At 48.7% G+C, this 18,488-nt stretch overlaps 1 protein-coding gene across 4 annotated transcripts in view; it reads left to right on the plus strand.

Moving 5' to 3' along the window:
* Window positions 1-14,748, plus strand: part of PLCB2 (phospholipase C beta 2) — a 63,848-nt gene extending 49,100 nt beyond the window's left edge. For 2 of the 4 annotated variants that reach the window (XM_054198741.1, XM_054198740.1), the window contains 10 exons: window positions 602-687; window positions 785-881; window positions 2,575-2,628; window positions 4,182-4,386; window positions 4,626-4,794; window positions 6,514-6,590; window positions 8,786-8,881; window positions 9,994-10,051; window positions 10,569-10,655; window positions 11,310-14,747. In XM_054198741.1, coding sequence (XP_054054716.1) covers window positions 602-687; window positions 785-881; window positions 2,575-2,628; window positions 4,182-4,386; window positions 4,626-4,794; window positions 6,514-6,590; window positions 8,786-8,881; window positions 9,994-10,051; window positions 10,569-10,655; window positions 11,310-11,582 — 1,202 coding nt within the window. In that variant the 3' untranslated portion in view covers window positions 11,583-14,747. Of the gene's footprint in view, window positions 1-601; window positions 688-784; window positions 882-2,574; window positions 2,629-4,181; window positions 4,387-4,625; window positions 4,795-6,513; window positions 6,591-8,785; window positions 8,882-9,993; window positions 10,052-10,568; window positions 10,656-11,309 lie in introns of all 4 variants that reach the window. The other 2 variants (XM_054198739.1, XM_054198742.1) reach the window with 1 other exon arrangement.
* The last annotated feature ends 3,740 nt before the right edge of the window (window positions 14,749-18,488 follow it).

Raw genomic sequence — 18,488 nt, forward strand, 5'->3', positions numbered from 1 at the left:
TGGTACTGAGATACAGGGATCGGCCTTTAAAAAGGGGTTGGCCAAACAGTGAGAGATGAGTCGGGAAAGGAGCCCCACTGGCAGTGTTAAAAACAGAACTTTTTAACAATCATGAACAAAGCCGTGCAGAATGTGACAGCATCAGCCACAGAAGCTGTGAATACTTCTCATGTTTACTGTCTCTTCCCCTGTGTTAATCCAAATGAACCTTCTTTGTGGGGGAAATCCTGTGAAATTGATGGTTTTAACACATATTTGTAAAAAAGACCAAGTTTATACAGCATTGGACTGGAACTGTAGCGGGGAGCTGTCTGGGTCAGGAAAGTCTTAACCTGGCTTTGGATTTTGGGAGCAGTATGCTCTTTGCAGCTTCATAGACCTGCGCTAAACACCAGTTGTGAGCCATCACCTCAGAAAGGGACTGAGGTGAAGACGGCCCCCTCCCTGGGTGCTGTCAGGGAGAAGTTAGAAGCAGAGAATGTACAATATCCCTTCTCCACAATTGCCTGACCTAGGCCAGAAAGGAGACCAGAAGGCAAGGAAAATCAGAGTACAATGCGTTATTTGATAATCCGAGCAAAGACCTCCTCTTTGTTTCTAGATCTGACTATTGCTCTCTCCAACCCCATTAAGTTCTTCAGTCTGCAAGACAAGAGATCAGTTAAGCTGAAAGATGGCTCGGGGGCGGTAAGTTTTCCCAAGTTCTGTCACTGTCTCTAAAACATGTTGCATGGATTCAGCCTGAAATAACAGAGCTTTGCTTTACCTCTGATCGTTGTTTTAGAGGCCTGGCACACAAAGGAACTTCCCATCTGCCGAAACTAACGGGATACCAGACTCCCCCAGGAAATTCAGCGCATCTCTTTCTAACGGGCCTGCAGGTAACGCTGTGGATGTGGGCTGAGCTAAAAGTAGAAGAGAAAGCCTGTACACTCAAAAGTCTGAAAGAAACAGTGGTGGAGGCTGAAGATCCTTGGTAATGGGGTCAGAACCTCTCAGGCCAAGTCACCAGCTTAAATTCTGGTGCTTTTTGCTCATTAATGGCAAAAGTTGTAGTTATCCCCTGACTCAGGCTGGGGTGAGTGTGATGTGCATACTCTTTTACTCCTCAACAGAAAGGTAATCTCGGGTATCTTCTGAGAATACCTGGAAACAAGCTGAAGGCCCAACTGGGGTGAACATCGTCCTTCCCCTCCAAGGCAGGGCTAACGAGTGCTGCTGGTCCCTGTGCTGTCTTGCACATAACTGAGGACTCTCATAGATCACCTCAGTTTTCCAGGTTCAGCACAGAGTTCCCTGGGAGATAATTACGTTAACAGGGAACCACTGTCCAAGGGAGAAGTGGCCTGTGGCAGATGTAGTCTGTCACCTTAAGTGTGAAATTGGAGATTGGATATTGATTTTGAGCAAAGACATGATAATTCTGGATATCTGTGAGACAAAGGTTTTAAGATCTTGTTTGGTTTTATCCCATAATACCTCACTGCTCTTCACCTCTTTGTTGTCCTTTTCAAGGGCCTCTTTCTGTAGATTACTGTTGATTTCTGACATTTTAAGTATGTTTAGATCCCCTGAAAACTCTGCATCTCGCGAAACTGTGCTTGCACCAGTGTCTGGTTGTATAATACTTGGGAGCTTTAAAGATTAGTAGTTATTTTATTCATCAGCTCAGATGAACACTAGACTCTTTATAAGACCCATTACAAGTTCAGAGTGAGCAGATCCCACCTCTGGCATTCTGCAGGAGTGGGAATGGAGCACAGTCCTGTGTTTTGGCCACTAGATTAAATGAGGACCCGTTAACATAACAAGGGCAAAAACTACTTAACTCTGACCACTCACATGAGTTGAAAAAAAGTAATGGATTTGCTTTGATAGAAATCAAAAGACAAAGTCAGCATTTATTACTAGGTTTAAAGAAGCTTTAGCAGAGAACGATCTTTCTGACAGTACGTTTGTTCCTTTCATACTGGCACTTTCTTGGCCTTACAAAACAAGATAGCCAACCAACGTTAAAGGTGTAGTATTGGTCAAAGTGCCAGAAGGAGCATTCCTCGAACATGCTTCTAATCCAAACTAACTGATAGCATGATCTCAGGTTAGGTAAGAGCATGTTCCCCTGCCACACACTTCGATTACCTCATTCTCTTCTGTTGTGTTGTAAAGTAATTGACAGCTAATCAGGGTTTCTTCCATATTAACTGTATCAACGTGATTAGTGTCCTTTCAAATATGTTGGTATCAAAACAATTAGTTTTCTCAAATTTCAGACCAGAACATCCTTCCCACCTATTCAAAACAAGTTTACATGTGCCAAATCATCACTAGCAATATTCAGCTAATATAAAGCCAGTGCCCTTTTTCTCTGGCAAGGCAGAGAATCCTGTTCCCTTTCTGCTTGTGCCTGTTAACAAAGTTCCCAAGCATTTAGGCACCTCAGCAGCTTAATTAATTCCTTTGTATTCACACTAACACCCTTCATGTAGCCTGTGTTCTTGATGAGCTCTCTGCTGTCCGTTTTCAACCCAAAGATCCAGGGTGGAACATAAACAGGATCCTCTTTTGTGATTTCAGGAGCAGCGGCTCTCGCCAAGGAGGAAAACGTGATCGAAGTGATGCAGATTGCAGGTAAGATGGGCTGAGGCCTGTCAGTCATCTTACGTTCCCTCTCTGCCCGATTTCTGACTGGGATAGAGATGAAGCCTGTTTTGCAAATTAAAAAAGACCTGACCCAACCCTGCCTGTTGTAGGCAGCACTAAAGACAAACCATGTGAATCTTCAGGCTCAGGGACACAGTCTCCCTGCCTGTGGCACCATTTGCCCATTTTGACAACTGCCATGGTGTGTGGCGAGCTCTCAGGCTGGGATCGAGCTCACAGCGGGTCTCGAGGAGAAAAGCTTGAAGTCGCCCTGGTCCATGCCTTACACAAGCTGGGCCACTGTCATCTGCGCGGGTAGGTCAGAAGAGCTTTGGACTGCTCCAGCTTTAGCCCTCTGAGGCCACTGGTTGCAGCAATGCTGCAGCAAGTCAACTCCATGGCAGGGTAGGAGCTGGAGCTGTCACACGAGTCCTGCTCTGGCCGGATTCGGTGGTTCCTTTGCCCTGACTAAAGCAGAGGTGATGTGGCCACAGGGAGACCTCAGCACGTGGGCACCCTCTGTAATTATGTCTTGTTCACCTGCTTCTCTGTCTTAATGCAGTGTGACACAAATCAATACAAAAAAATCATAACCGGTGTGCCAAATTGTGCCACAAAACCGAGCTGAAGGCACAAGAGTAAACCTGTTGCGCTCAGGGTATGTTGCCAAATAAGTTTTGTTTTTAAAAGTTATTCCTGAAGAAAAATGTTCCCCTGGACAGAGCTGTGATGACTGTAAATACGTGCTCTGATAAAAGGCATCACATCCCATGGAAGCACAGTGGGCTCTGGTTTGAGAGTCTAGACTTGCATTTAAGCTGTACCCTCGCGTTTCCTCAGTAGGAGCCTTTTAGAAGGAGTTGGCCCTGCACAGCACAGCACTGTGTTTCAGACACACCCACACGACCTGTTAATTTTTACACATTCCAAGCCAAAAAAAAAAAGTGACTTCCCCTGCGAAGATAACCCGCTGTGGCCTTTCTGCCACAGATAACCACATCTGACTGACTTGTGCTGCCAGATAACAAGTTCTCCCAGCAGTTCACAGCATCCTTCCCCTCTCATTTTCATTTGCCTCAAAAGACCTTTCATTTCTTCCTCACAATTGAAGAAATGCCAGGCATTAAAACTGGAAGGGATGAAAGCACCTGTCATTGTAACTCAGTTTTGAAAAACAAAATCAGTAATGAAATAACAAATCTTTTCCCTTATAATTATTGCTACCAACTGGCTTAACAATTGTGCTATCTTTGGGATACTTAGAACTGTGGAAAAGGGTGCAAGGCACAAGACAGACAGCCTGGCACATCACCACCAGTGTGTTCCTCTGGCCAAAGGACCACAAGGCAGCAATTCTTCTGGCCGTGCCCGTGCCAGGCATCCACCAGGTGGTGAATTGAGCTGCCTGTGATGCTGAGAAGAGGGAGGAAAAGATGAATGAAGGCAGTGCTGAAAAAAACCTGTCTGACCCCAAAAGGCATCACAGCAGGTTGAGAAATGCTGGGTGAGAGAAAACAGCCTCTCTTTATTTTCTATTTTAGAGCCTCAGACAGCCAGCCTCGCAGAACTGCAGCAGATTAAGGTCTTTCTGAAGCTGCTGAAGAGACAGGAGAAGGAACTGAGGGAGCTGGAGCGGAGAGGAAGTAAACGCAGGGAGGAGCTGCTGCAGAAATATTCGGTACTCTTTTCGGAGTCTGTCTGCTATGGAGGCAAGAAAAGGAATGCTAGGAAAACCCAGAAGAAGAGGTAAATACAGCACAGGGTCTCCAGCAGGATCTGGCCTGTGGGTCCCCTCCCCAACCCAAAGCGGAGGGATCCCCAAGAGAAACATGGGCTCCCCTTCTCCGGAGGAGGTGCAGGGTGGTGTGGGCATCCACATCTCCCCGGGCTCATACAGTGTCGCGTGTTCCCACTGCGGGGGGTAGGAAGGTCAGGATGGTGGCGACATCTCTCGAAGCAGCACAGCTGCTGTGTCTGTTCTGCAGGAGTCTGACACCAGGTGACGTTGGTACACGTGCAAATCCTGTAGAAATGGCAGAAAGCATTGATAGCCGAGTTTTGGAACTGAGGGAGAGGCTGGAGATGGACCTCATCCAACTTGGGGAGGAACACCATGATGGGATTCGAAGAAAGAAAGAGCAGCACGCCGCAGAGGTAAGGACTGCAAGTGGCAACAGAAAATAGAGCCTAGGAGAGCCCCTGCAAGGACAGCCTGAAAAAACAAGTTTTTCACTAAACTGTGACATTGGAAATGTGGCCACCAGGCAGAAAACACCCCTCAGAGCAATTGTCAGGTCCGTGCAAGAGAATTGAGAATGTGGACAGTGATGCTTATTTGTTAGAAGCTACAAAAATCCAGCAGAAACTTTTTTAAAGGTCACAATTTGAAAAAAATGGAGAAGCACTGTTTTGGAGCACATCAGGCTCCATCTGCTTAAACTCTTCCGATAACTTAGTTTGGGGTTAACGTGGCATTTATTGGCTCCATGTGCTGCCTGGTGCCAGCTCTGTAGGAGCGTGGGGACGTGAGGCTGTACCACGCTTCTCACGGCTCCCTGCTTGATGCCTCCTGTCAGAGCTAGGGTGCCACACAGGTTTGTGGAAGCCCTGCAGGGTCACCAGTGGCAACCATCATTAAAGACATGCTGTAGGGCCAACCACACTCGCTGCTGTCATTCAGCCGGGACAGATGATGTGTGGGAACAGAGCAGCCATTAGTGCATCCAGGCTAATAAAAGGACAGCTTTGCAAGGGATCTAGGTCCTAGGGCCACCCCCCAGCACCGACAGCAGGGCTGGATCTCACTCCTCTTGAAACCCGGGAAGTGTTTTGCTGTTTGACTTAGAAGTCAGAGTAAGTGTCCGCGTAGGGTGTCGCCTGTGAGTCCTGACAGTGCATCCGTGTCTCCCACACCTCAGACCCCCCCACCTTAAGCAAACACCAGCAAGAGACACAGTAACGCCTGGAGACAAAGGGCAGTCCACAAGATGGTGATGATAAATACGGCGTATGCCACCTGTTCCAATGAAAGGGGGAGGATTCCAGGATTTGGAGGCCTTTTTCTGTCATTATTTTCCAAAGGAGTTTGCGTCAGATCTTAAATCTTAGGTTCACTGCTGCACTGGAACTAGACAAGCACCTTGCAAGCTGTCTACAAGACCAGCTGGTCTGGCCTGTGCCAACCCTAGGGGAAAAAACCCTGCCTTTTGAGAACTAGCTTACCTGGAAATCACGCTGAGCACCAGAGACAGAAGCCAAAGCAATAAAACATCCTTGTCTCACAACTCTGTCAAAGACGGTGAGATTTACTGGGCAAGGCTACAAAAAGGATAGAAGAACCTTGAGTTCTTCCTGCAGAGCACATAGCCCAGCAGGCAGGGTTTCTCCTTCCAGGCTGTGCCTCAGCAGGCAGCGGTGCAGGCAGGGCTCACTGCGCCGATACTCTGCCAGCAGTTTCCACAGAGCAGAAGTGTCTCCACAAGACAGAAGGCCCATCCTCTCGCTGGCCTCTGTCGTTTCAAAGGTAAGCTCTACTGCTGCTTCCCACCTACCCACAAGTACAGGGAATCTGGTGCTGCCTCCTGCACAGAGAGAGGAAACTGTCCATAACGATAACGTAGAGGTGGGTGGTGGCTCACAGAGTGGCCTTTGGAGCCTTGGAGGAGTTGGTCCATGAGCATGGTGCAATCTGTGTGCGCATCTGAGCTCGCTGTTGTGGTGCACAGGTTTGCACAAAGTCTCGTGGATTAGCTGGCCCCTGGAATTCAGTGCAGGGAGGGATAAAGCTCGATCTGGTGGTTATTAGGTACAGATGGTGTGCTGCGTCTCATCTTGGTTTGCTTGGCTTTGATCCTGTTTTCATCCCTTGAACAGCAAGTTATGAAGATAACAGAGCTAGCCAGAGAGAAGCAGGCAGCTGAGCTGAAGGCACTGAAGGACTCATCGGAAAGGTAAACTTCATATTTGAATAACGAAGTACTAATGCATAGCTCTTCTCTGGGGTAGCCTTTTCTGCTGGATCTCAAAGCACCGTAGTACAGACAGTGAGTGAATACAGGGCAAGAGAAGCGTTTCATTTACTTTGGTGCGCTGTGACACAGGGTCTCACAGTTACACAGTGGCCGCGGTGGGAAGACAGCTCTTGTGATCTCCAGAACAGCGTTTGTGCCATGAGGCACCAAACAGGGGACTAGTGTCCAAGCTGCAGTAAGTAGCCTTGACTGACTAGTTCAGAAAGATAGGAAATAAGACTGCTGGTCACTGGGTGTCATCTCTATCTGCTGTTGTCAGTGCATCCCATAATCCCTTGCAGGGACTGATCAGCTCAGTCTAAGCAAATTGAGCATCTTGGTTCCGGTACTTAAATAAACTGGCAGAATCAATTCACCAATTTCTAGCCAGACATTGATCCATTTGTTCTTGCAATAACGTTGTCCTGGAGCTAAAATCCTGACTCGTTCCTCCTTCCCATTAAATCCTCGCTCAGGCTTTAGTTGCTAAGTCAGGCAAAACTTCCTCTTTTCGTGCCCTCCACCAAGACAGAGTCTCTGTTTCTCTCAGCTATGCGGCATATTCAGACAAGACTAAGAAAAACAGGTCGAGCAGCAGGTAATGGTTTGCTAGCAATACGCTGCCATTTAGTACAGTCACATCTACAGCTGGCTGTGAGGAGCTCCAGAAAGATTTAAAGCTTGAGCAACGGGCAGTAAAATGGCAGTTAAATTCGGTATGGATAAATACAAAATAATGTCAATGGAAAAAAACACCCATAGCTCAACTGTACCCAGGGATGAGCCATTGTCACTCAGGAAAGAGACCTTCAGCTGCTGCCGGTACTTCTCTGAAACAGCTCCTCATTCACAGCTCCGCAGTGCCTAACGTGGCAAACAGAATTTTTGGAATTGTATGGAAAAAAAAAAAGATTCAAATTCACAATTATGCCACTAGCTCTGTCTCCATAGTGCAGGCACCTTTTCAGTATGGCATCGCCAACAAAGAGCTTTGAAAGAGCAAGAAGGGGGTGGCAAGGGTAGGCAGCAGTGAGGAGTAATTTCTGCACAAAAAGAAATAAAACAGACGCAGCTTGGAGAACAGATGATTGAGGGGGATGTGACAGAAGTGTGTAAAATCATGAATGGTATGGAGAAGAATAGGGAAGTGATTACTGTTTGTCATGAGAGATGTGGGGCAGCCAGAGACGTTCCAGGGAGTACTTCTGTCACACAGCAGATCAACTATGTTCTTTTCCTCTCAGGGCAAGGACCTGTGAAGTCCAAAAGTAGAGCTAAACTCCATTCATGGGAGATGAACACAGAGAAGCTGGAGGATAGACTGGAAACTGGGAAGGTGGAGCAGGGAAAACTTACCCTTGTTCTTTCTTACACTGCTCTTAAGCATCTGGTCCTTCCACTGTTGGAGGCAGGACACCAGACCAGTGGGCCACAAGCCGATGGCCAGTCTTATGGCCACCTCAGCAGCTGTCCTGTTGTGATTGTTTTGTACCTGGATGGCCAGGATGAAGTACTGATGGTGTGCCAGCAGGCTCTTATGCCCTGCCACTACCACCTTCCTCTGTCTCTCTCGTCGTGTTCTCTGGCCTGCAGTTGGTGTGTTTGACGGCTACGTACGCCTCAGTCAGGGGCGCGCAGAGCTGAGGTTTTGCGAGTTTTGTCCTTTTCATCTTTCCTAGTGGTTGATCAAATGCCTTGTAAGTGTTTATGCTTTCTGCTTTGCAAGTCATATCCCATAAATATGTGCCTTTTTGTTTGCTTCAGGTCTGCTTTTTAGCTCTCCTATAAAGCCATGTAGTTCCTTTTTTTTCTTTCTTTCTTTTTTTCTTTTACATTTAGCAGTGTAAGTACTTTCAGCAAGTCTCCTGCTGCTCCAGAGGAACCCAATGTAGGTATACAGTACAACCAAATAATACAACATGTGTACATCTATTTTCTCCTGTCCTTTTGTTATGACTCACTTTTTTTTTTTCAAAAAGAAAACATTACAGGACTTAAAATATTCTTAAGACTTAGGGCTTTCTGCTGCACAATCACTCAAACTTTGCTTTTCTGGACAGCAGAGCGCTCCAGAGAGCAAGCGTCCCTGGGGTTTGTAACCAGTCCTGTCCCTCACAGCACTCTTCTCTCCACAGCAATATTAAAGACATTAAGAAGAAGCTGGAGGCAAAGAGAGTGGACCGAATCCAAACCATGATGAGGAACACAAGTGACAAGGCTGCTCAGGAGAGGTACTGGGGTGGATGTCACCGGGCTCTGTCTGTGCGGAACGCTAGCTGTCCTGCTCCAGGCAGGTGGTGGCAGAGCCGCAGGTGCCAGGGAAGGTGTGTTGGCCTGTTCTCACTCCTGCCTTAGCATTTTTTCTCCACTGCCCCCCAGTACACAAACATATGCAGAGTGAACCAAACGCCTGCTCCCTAGCTGCAGCGGTAACCTCCTCCTGCGGTCTCTGCTGACAGTGGCTTCTGGAGCTTTCTCCGTAGGCTTCGTGTGTGTGTGAGGCAGCCTGCAAGGTCGGTCCACGCACTGGACTCCTGAGTAGCCCGAGTGGAGCAGTGCCTTAGAAATGCCCCCTGCCCTGCCGCAGGGAGTAGGAGCTTGTATGGAAATGCAGGGGGAGGGCATTACAGATGGAGAAATTGTCCCTTGAAGACAAGCCTCCCACGCACCCGTCTCTTTGGCTGTTAGGTGATATGTGAGCTTCTTGCTGACGTGATGACGCACCTTCCAGTCACTTCTGCTGAAGCCTAAGAGCACTTCCAAATCCTTCCTGCCTACCCTCCTGCCTTGCTGGGTATTTATCTCCCCGTAGCATCGAAGGCAGGCCGTCCCCAGCCTCTCTAGAATCTCTTTGTAATCAGGTTCAGCCGCCCTCTCAGTGAAGAGTTTGTGTTTTGGCATATAATGGCTGCAGCCTTCCTTCCCCTTCCCGTTGTTAGAAACCTAACGCTGTGGTGCTGAGCCTGTGCGGTCAGGTACCGCGCGGTAGCAATCGCTTGTAGCGGCTTCACGTGTTCAAGGGTAAAGAAGAGGGTGCGCTACCTCCTTTGCTTCCAGCTCATAGCAAGGTCCTTTTGCTGTCTGTTAAGCTGAAAAAAATAGATTTTTGCAGCCAATTATTTGGCTTATGTCTCAGTCAAATTTGACTAGTGTTTTATTTGCCTTTCCTAAAATGACAGCAACCTCTCACTGTGGGAGGACACTGAGAATGTAACACACCTGTCTCTGCGTGTGGGCACGGGCAGTCCTGTCTGACTGTACGGCACGTAGCGGTATTGATAAACAGCTTTATATAAAGACAACAGATGGATTATAGGGTTTTATACATTTCTTTTCTTTAAAGGTTGAAGAAAGAAATTAATAACTCTCACATTCAGGAAGTGGTGCAAACAATCAAACTGGTGAGTCCTCCTGTGACAATCTGCCACAGCATCTCTGCCTTCTGCAAAGTAGGAGTGTCTCGTGTACACCATCAGCATGTCTCTCAGACCGCGACTTCTCCGAGGCGTTTAAATCTCATTAAATGGCTGCTGCGTCAAGGACTCTGAGTGTGGAATGCAGAGCGCCAAAGTGCAGCTGAAGACAGCTACTGCCCTTACTGAAGTAACGCAGGTCCATAAGAGTCTTGTCTCTCCAGGAGATTTTGCATTTCTAATTAAGGGATTATTTTTTTTTAAGCGCAGCTAATGAGCATTGTAACGCCGCATCTGTTTAATAATGTGGAAAATTTTGCAGAAGGGGAGGACACCCTAAAGATCTCATCTCGGCCCTTCAGGGATCCAACCCCTTGTTGAGCAGACAAGGACACTGTGACATGCGCTCTATAACCCCGTGTCTCGCTGTTATAAGCTAAAGCATTTGTTTGTAAAAACTTAAATATGAGTGGAATTTTCTTTTTTTAATTTGTTCTTTTTATAGGTGACAGAGAAGACAGCCAGGTATCAGCAGAAACTGGAAGAGAAGCAGGCAGATAATCTGAGAACAATCAAGGAGAAAGAAAGTCAGGTAAAGGCAAAGCTGAAGCTCAGGGTCAGTGCTGTGTCTCAGTACAGTAAACCCACAGCACTCCAGGGCATCGGGCTTCCTGGCGCAGTCTGTAATTAATGCTACACTCATCCTCCCCACACACACTGCAGACACCCACTCCGCAGGAGGGATGCTGAGAAAATGAATGACTTAGAAGGTGGTTCTACAGGAGCCTCCACAGATCTAAGTCAGAGGTGCTGCACTCCTACACTCCCTGTGCCAGCACCAGCGTGCAGCTCGTCATGCAAAAAACCCCCCGTTCAAAGTGTGATGGAAATGCGTCTTTAGAGGAGATGAGTCTCATCCCTGAGCTCCTTAGACTCTCAAAACACACAAGCCGCACTCATGCTCTTTCAAGGCTGATGTGCAGTGAACATGCAGTCTCGCTTCAGCAAACCGTGGTGCAAATCAGAATAATGTAAATCAGCAATACTCTCTGCTTTCATCTCCAGGGAAGCCAGAGATCGCCTGGGGGATGGAGATAAGTCATTCAATATAGGGTTGAGACCAAAATTATGAAGTGCTAACATCCCATCATATTGGTCTCTCTCAGAGCAGGTTTTTATACCATTCTCAGCCCAACATCTGCTTAGCTTCAGCGGTCAGAGAGTGATGTGAGGTCTCTGTTTGCAGCTCCAGCAGGAGGCACTGGCAGAGTACGAGGAGAAGTTGAGAAGCCTGAATATGGAGGTGCAGGAGCTGGTGAAGAACTACGCAAAAGCAGGCTTTCCTGGAGAGCCAGAGACTCAGAAGGAAGCAGTTCAGAGCGTTCCTGAGAGAGAACAAGGCTCTGCAGAACAACTGGAAGAAAAGACCCCAGTGGCAGAGGTGTCAAGGCTTGAAACAGCCCTGCCTGAGCCCCCAGGAGCTGAAACGGATGTCGAGGTTGAAGAAAGCATACTATGAGATGCTTCCCTTACCTACTGTTCCATTTCAAGAAGCTTTATGGAGGTCTGTGGAGAAGTTAAAGACCAGCTTGACAAACTACTACTATCCCTTTCCACTCTGGGGAACTCTTGAAATCCTTTAGGAATTTACGATTCTGTTATCCTAGCTATTGGAAGGCATCTGAGGAGATCACCCTTCAGGGAGTGCTTTGCTCTCTCTGTTTTCCACCGCCTTCGCACTAAGGTATTTAAGCAGCGTGAAAGGGCCTGTGGCTGAAGACAAGCTACTTGTCGGCACTCACGGCAGCATCTACATGAATATTTCTGTCTGGATTCAGACTTCAGTTTTTAGAGTAAGTTCCCTCATCGTTCATCGCATGCATCTCTTCACATCAGAGTGGTCTCAGATCTAGAGCTCTCTGAACAAAATTGAACAGCGAGACACTCTCCAGTAGCCCACCTCATACGCTCCTACCAGCTGCGCACTGGCCCAGAATGAAGCCTCCTGAACCCACCTAAGTGTGGGTGGCAGGTGCTCAGCGAAACTGTTCTCTTCTAAAGCAGCATTCCTTCTGGCAACACCACCTGCTAATGTGGATGCAGCCCCCGTCTGTAGGAGGAAAGGTCAGTTCGATAGCACCTCACGCCATTTTTGTCAGCATGGCACTTCCTTACACAACCAGTGCTGGCTTTTTAATTGATTCTCCACCCAGTCAGACGAGGACAGTTTTCAGTGTGTTGGTATCCACAGGTGACTTCTGTGGGAATGGGCATTACCAGCGCTGCAGCTTTGCTTCTTCCTACCCTCCCCTTATTCCCGGGGGCTGATTCTCAGTCCTAATTCTAACTTTGACTCTCCCAGGCCTTCAGGCAAGTTCTCAGCTCTGGATCCCTATCTCCTGAAGACCCTGCCAGTCTTGAGCAGGCTCCTTGGGCAATTATAATGCACATGATGGGGAGTCGAGGAGCCTCATCATTTGTTCCAGCTACCAAAATACACTTTTAGAGTTCTCATTTACAGCAATTTGACATTTTTAGAGCATCACTGAAACTTTTTCTGATGAAGCTACATTAGTTCCATATTACGGGTTTAGGATAACAACAGTTAACAACATTTCTAAACTGTTTGAAAATAATTTTGTTGCTCAAATAAAGAGCCAGACAGTTATATTGCCCGTAAGATTCCCTTACACAGAAAGCGGAGTACGGCTCGTAAGAAGCCACATTGAATTACCTATTCAAGTAGCAGAAAGCTGTTCTCTAGAGCTGCTTTTACAAGCTGCCATCCCGCTTAATGACAACAGAGGGCTCAGCAGTGATCTGCAGAACCTGTTCCTTGCTGCTGGGAAAACCAAACTGCTCAAATATCCTTGTTCTTTTGGACCTTTGGGGGAAGACGACACGCTGCTCCTGCTGTTTGCTTTCCCATCACAGGAGTACAGCATACCTCAGCCCTCATAGCTTCAGTCGCTTCCCATTTCTTCATGAAGTATGTCCACCTGTGAGTATGAGCAGCGCCCTGCTTTGGTGCCGTAACAGATAAGCCTCATTCCACGGCCAAGCTCTAATGAAAACTGCCTGGCCATATGACTTCGAAGGGCAAGTGGCCCTCAGGCTGCTCCAGCCCCAGCCCCGACACTGCTGCCTGGCCTCTCAGGCACAAAACCTTCCAGCCAAACACGCGGAGGGCCAGCGTCCCAATAGCCTGGTCTCGTCTCACAAGAGAGAAGGGGTAGGTGCCTCTTAGCTGTCTTCACACTTGCACTTCGTAGGACAGCAAAGCCTTATTTTGTGAATGCAGAACTTGCATCACTGTCCCCCCACCACCCCCCCGCCTCCATGCAGGCTTTCTCTCCCCTGCTTTATGACCTTGTGCACTGAACAGCTTTGACACAGCAAGTTTTCACTCCTCCAGAAGGAAGGAACCGGAAACATATGGTCCACCTCTTTTCCTACCACCACTTAAGACAGGCTTTGCTTATGGATCCTAAAAAAGCAGGAAATAGCAATAATTCAGTACAGAGCAGCCACACCCTGGTCTGCCTCATGCCGCGTCCCGAAGTAACGTTAGCCCAAGAATTGGAGTTTGTCCTGCCACAGTTCACTCCGCACCAGGTCCCAGGGACTCGGCACTGGTGGTCAGGAGATGTCCCGGGCAGGGGGAGGGGGGGACAGAGCTGACACACACCCCACGAGTCAGCTCTCCCCAGTCCTACATTTGTAAATAGTAAGATTTAATTAAAAGAAGTGAAAGAAAATATAATTAGGGTTACAAAAGGGAATGGGAACTGCAACTATTTTATCACAAACACTTATCCTAGAGACGAGATTACTGTAGGTCAAATCTTCCAAATCGGTCAAGGAAACAACAACCACCCCCCCCCCCCCCCCAAACACTGCTGAAGAGAAATGGGGGGTATGGGACCCTCCCAGACCTCAACCCGCAGCGGAGCACCAGCCCCCTGGAGCCCCTTGTGCCGCTGAACCCTCACTCTAGTTATTTGGCCGTTCAGCTGCCTCTTGGTGCCACCCTGCAGCGCCGCAGAGGGGACAGTGGCTTTAAACCCCGCCATGGCCCAGAAATGAGGGACACCATGGTCTGAAAAAGGAGCTTCTTCCATCCTCTTGTTATCAAAACTTTTGCCCTTAATTTGAGACAATACTAGAAGAGACGGCTTCCTGACTGGAGAGACGGCCTCTCCCCGGAATGTTTCATGCCACTCTGCAGTGGGATTTCATAAAGTCCCCCCTCACCTTGGTCTTCGGGTTTCCGTCTTTTCTGGAAAAGTGAGCTCAGTCTCGGCAAACCTACAGCGTGCAGCGGTTGTTACCCGAGAACAGTTACACCTGGAAACTGCATTGCTAAACGCATTATGAAGTGCTGCTATAAAAAATGAAAACACCAACCCAAACCCCAAACACGGCCCAGCTCGAGTAGGTGGGAGAGAAGCTGTTCCAAACCTGGTCACACATCCCAGAAGAGACTGTACCTCCCCGCAGTGTTAACATAGTACTGGAATTGTCTATGGACTTATTTTTGACTTATTTATTTTCTAAAAAAAAAAATATAAAGCATTGCATTTCTTAAAAAAAAATGGGTCACCTTCTTTTGTAATTGCAGTTAGTGGCTATGGGAGCAAGTCCCAAGGGTTGGCTAACGTACGCACGTGTGAATAGAGACATCAGGTGCCCGGAGTTTTCTGCCATCTGTGCTCACAGTTCTCGGATTCAGCTTCTTCAGCTCCTAAACACGCGCTGAGGTGGGGTTTTAAACATCGTCTCCTTCTCACACGCATTCTCCTCCGCACGGCAGCGTTCCATTCCTCATTGTACTCTCTGCTCTCTCTCTACTCTCTTGTTTATGCAAATGACTCACAGTCCAAACCCCGCTCCCGGTCCCCACCGTCACAGGTCGCCTTGTCTCCCTGACAGCAGCCACCTCCTCCTCCTCCTCCTCCTCCTCCTCCTCCTCCCAAGCACAGGTTGGAGCAGCCCCTCAATGGGAGTCAGAGCTGTTCTGGCGAGTTCACGCTCCTGTGGGCTCAGTCCCGACCAGCAAAGGGACTCCCTAGAGACAGAGTGTCCTTCACGGACACGCCAGGACAGCAGCACCACGTCTTGCATGTGGAGCTGGCTCTGCCCCACGGCAACACGCACCACTCGCTCTGATCACCTCTCCTGGCACAGCCGGGGCTCCCTGTGAAGCCTTCCTGCTGCGGCAGAACCGGCCAAGCAATGCCGGGGTGTCACAGCCCGCACTCGGTCCCCAGGGCTGGCTGGGCTCCATCATGGGTACAGCAGAGGACAGCCACGTCCTGTTGAGAGCAGGCGCCTTCACTCTTCTAGGACTGAAGCTTTATTTCAGTAAGTGGTAAAACATCACTCCAGTTCCATCAGTTTTGTTGGTTTATAGAACAGCCTCGATCCCTGATGTCTGACTCACCCTGGGAGGTTTGAGGGCCTTCAGAAAAAGATGACAAACATCACAGCGAGGGACAGCCGCAGCCAGGAAGCACTTCAATATTTTGACTCAAACCAGGGTGCAGTGTTGGCACTTCCGAAGCGGGGCCCGTGTTCATTAGCCCCCGGCTGCCCACAGCGGGGCTGGCGGCGGCGATCGGGGATGGTGTCAGAAATGGGATTAGCCCCGGAGCCACCGCAATCCTCACGCTGAGGAAAGACTGAAAAATGGAGACACGCAGCGAAAGCCCACGCGGGACAACCCTGGCCCCGAGTGGGGTAAAGTAGGATAAAGGCACTCAAACGAACGTTCCTGCAGAGGTTTCCCACAACACACAGTGAATCCCAAGCATCCCTCCAGCAGCACGAGGGCTCGCAGTCGCACCAGCACTCGGTTACTCACGAGGAGAAGCGCCGCCTCCTGCCTGTCCAGCGCCGTTTCTTCCCACAGAATTCAGGCATCCGTGAGGTTCCTCCATGCGGCTGCGGAGCCCTGCCCGTGTCCCTGCCTCCTGCGGGACACCTGCTGAGCGCAGGCGATGTGGTAGTTGGATCAGCCACGTCTCTCTAATGAGGCTGTTACATACAGAAACCAAACTCAACAATAATTAAAACAACAATAGTGCCTGGTCAGACACTGAACAGCAGCAGATTTCGGCACAATCTTAGATTCTTCCCATGTTTTCATCTTTTCTGTGGCATATTCTAAATCTCATTCTCTACCACTAAATTGTCTTGCCCAAAATACTTATTTTTATGAGTCCAAACTTTGTAATCTATTCTTAAAAATATTAAACAGTGGGGATCCCTGAGCAAAGAGGGCTCCAGCCACAACAAGGGATACGAACACAAGACCCGGTACCCGAGGGGTGGGCACAGGGACTCTCCGAAACAAGAGCGTTACTGACAAAAGACGCAGCAGGGGAACTCATCAGCACCTTTGCAGGCAGTTTCCCTAACGAGAGTCCAGCACTGACATTTAGGGAGAAAAGAAAAAAAACCCTAAAAGACTAACACGGCACACGCTTTCCGATGAGACGCCCACCCCGGGGAAAGCGTCCCCGTGCTGTCCCGTCACGATCCAGTGGGAACTGGTGGTAGTGGGGAAGCCGGGGTGCGCACAGCTCTCCCGGGCAGCTGCTGCGCTGTAACCGTCATGCCCTTCACATCCTCAGAGCTTCACCGGCACGAGTGAACGCCCGAAGGTCGTTGCTAAAGCGGATCTGTTTGCTGTGGGGAACAGATGCAGATCCCTACGAATACGAAGTTGTCAACCAAACACCGAGAAGACGCACGGCGCTGGTTGCTTTAGCTTTACTTCTATCATTCCCGAGACAGTCAGGGACCCAGAAGTCTTTGATGTCTCCTCACAGCTCCAACCAAACGCCTGGCCATCCTCTCCTCCTTCGTAAGCAACGGTAACTCATTTCCTTCCCGTTTGCACAACAGCAGTGCCCTGGGTTTTGACAGAAGGGTGGAGGGTGCGTAGAGGCCGTTCTCTCTGCTCCCTCTCCTGCAGTTACAGCAAACTGCCTTCAAGTATTTCATGGCCGTGCTGCACACCACGAGCTGCTCTAGACGTTCCTACAAACTATGTCCCCTTGAGAGCTACGGTTCAGGCTCAATCTCTACTGAATGGTCCAAAATTGTCTTCTATGTCTGCAATAAAGATGGTGCTGACGTGACCATTGCTGCTCCAGGAGGAATTGCTGCACGGTGGCTCTGTATTTGAGGGATGCTCTCCCTGCCCCACACCTGTCCCCTCATGGTCAACATCCACCCCACCAGCAAAGGCCCTTCTTCAGGCCCGCGGGGGGAGCGGGGGATTCCTCCCACCAGACTGAACAGTCTTAAACGTCGGGAGCTTATTTGGTCCAGGGTCCTTCTGTAATCGCTGCTTAAATGACAGGGACCTCTAGAGAAAGATTTGTCCTGTTCTGGAATAAATGGGATGCATTTGGTAGCGCAGAGCCCCGTTTGAGGAGGACAGACACTGCTGCATATAAACAAGTGCAACTGGGAGATGACAGTCACAGACTCCCCCTTTGATTCAGTAAATTGTTGCTGTAAATTCAAGCTGCCACCTTCAAAGGCCCACTCCATGCTGACTGCCGTGCCTGTGGCAGCGTGGAAAAGACTCGATACTAGCAAAGCTGACAGGAAGGAAAAATAAAAGGGAATGATTCGGGTGAAACATGACACAAAACAAGAGAAAACCCCGAGACGTAAGCGTAACCTTGTTGAAAGCATATACGAGATGTTCGGAGGAAACACCACCTCAAAGCGTAATTACCCACTGAGCTCTTCAGAGAAGAGGCTCCATTTTGTCACAAACTTAGGTATCGCTTCGCATACACGAAATCTCGCTCCTGAATTCCACCGCAATGCAAATCACAAACCTGCTCCGCTCATCAGCGCTCTCCTGCCCGGCTGCCTGGCTCCTGGGAAGGAGGTGTTGGCCCTGGAGACAGGGCTTCAGTCTTTTAACTAATCTGCGTTTATCTTAGGATTTCTATGTTTGATTCCACACTCATCTAAGTAATGGAGCAGTTAATTGGTGACAGGCCACGCGCGAACTGTAAAGAGAGAAACACAGGGATCGGATATTTGATTCTGTATTGCAGAGGAAGATGGATACTTTCTGCATTCTTCACAAATATGGTAATAGGGCTTTAAAATTTTATAAGATACTTGAATGCAATCTTTCAAGGGCCTTCCCTCACTGCCTTTAGTCAGACTTGGGCCACAGTAGAAAAAGCCGTTAAACCTCTCATCCCTGGCCCCAAGAAATGTTTGTTTCGGGATCCAGGCTTCTGCTATAGTCTCTTCTTGTTTTAAAAGCAACGTGGCCACAGAGCAGGTGAGTTAGTCCAGACTTCAAGGTTCACGCTTCTCCTACATCTCTGAACTACAGACACATTTTAAAGCATCTCAGCACCGCAACAGGCTTATGAATAAATCAAGA

The sequence above is a fragment of the Rissa tridactyla genome, chromosome 4, assembly GCF_028500815.1.
Source record: "Rissa tridactyla isolate bRisTri1 chromosome 4, bRisTri1.patW.cur.20221130, whole genome shotgun sequence".
Lineage (NCBI taxonomy): Eukaryota > Metazoa > Chordata > Aves > Charadriiformes > Laridae > Rissa > Rissa tridactyla.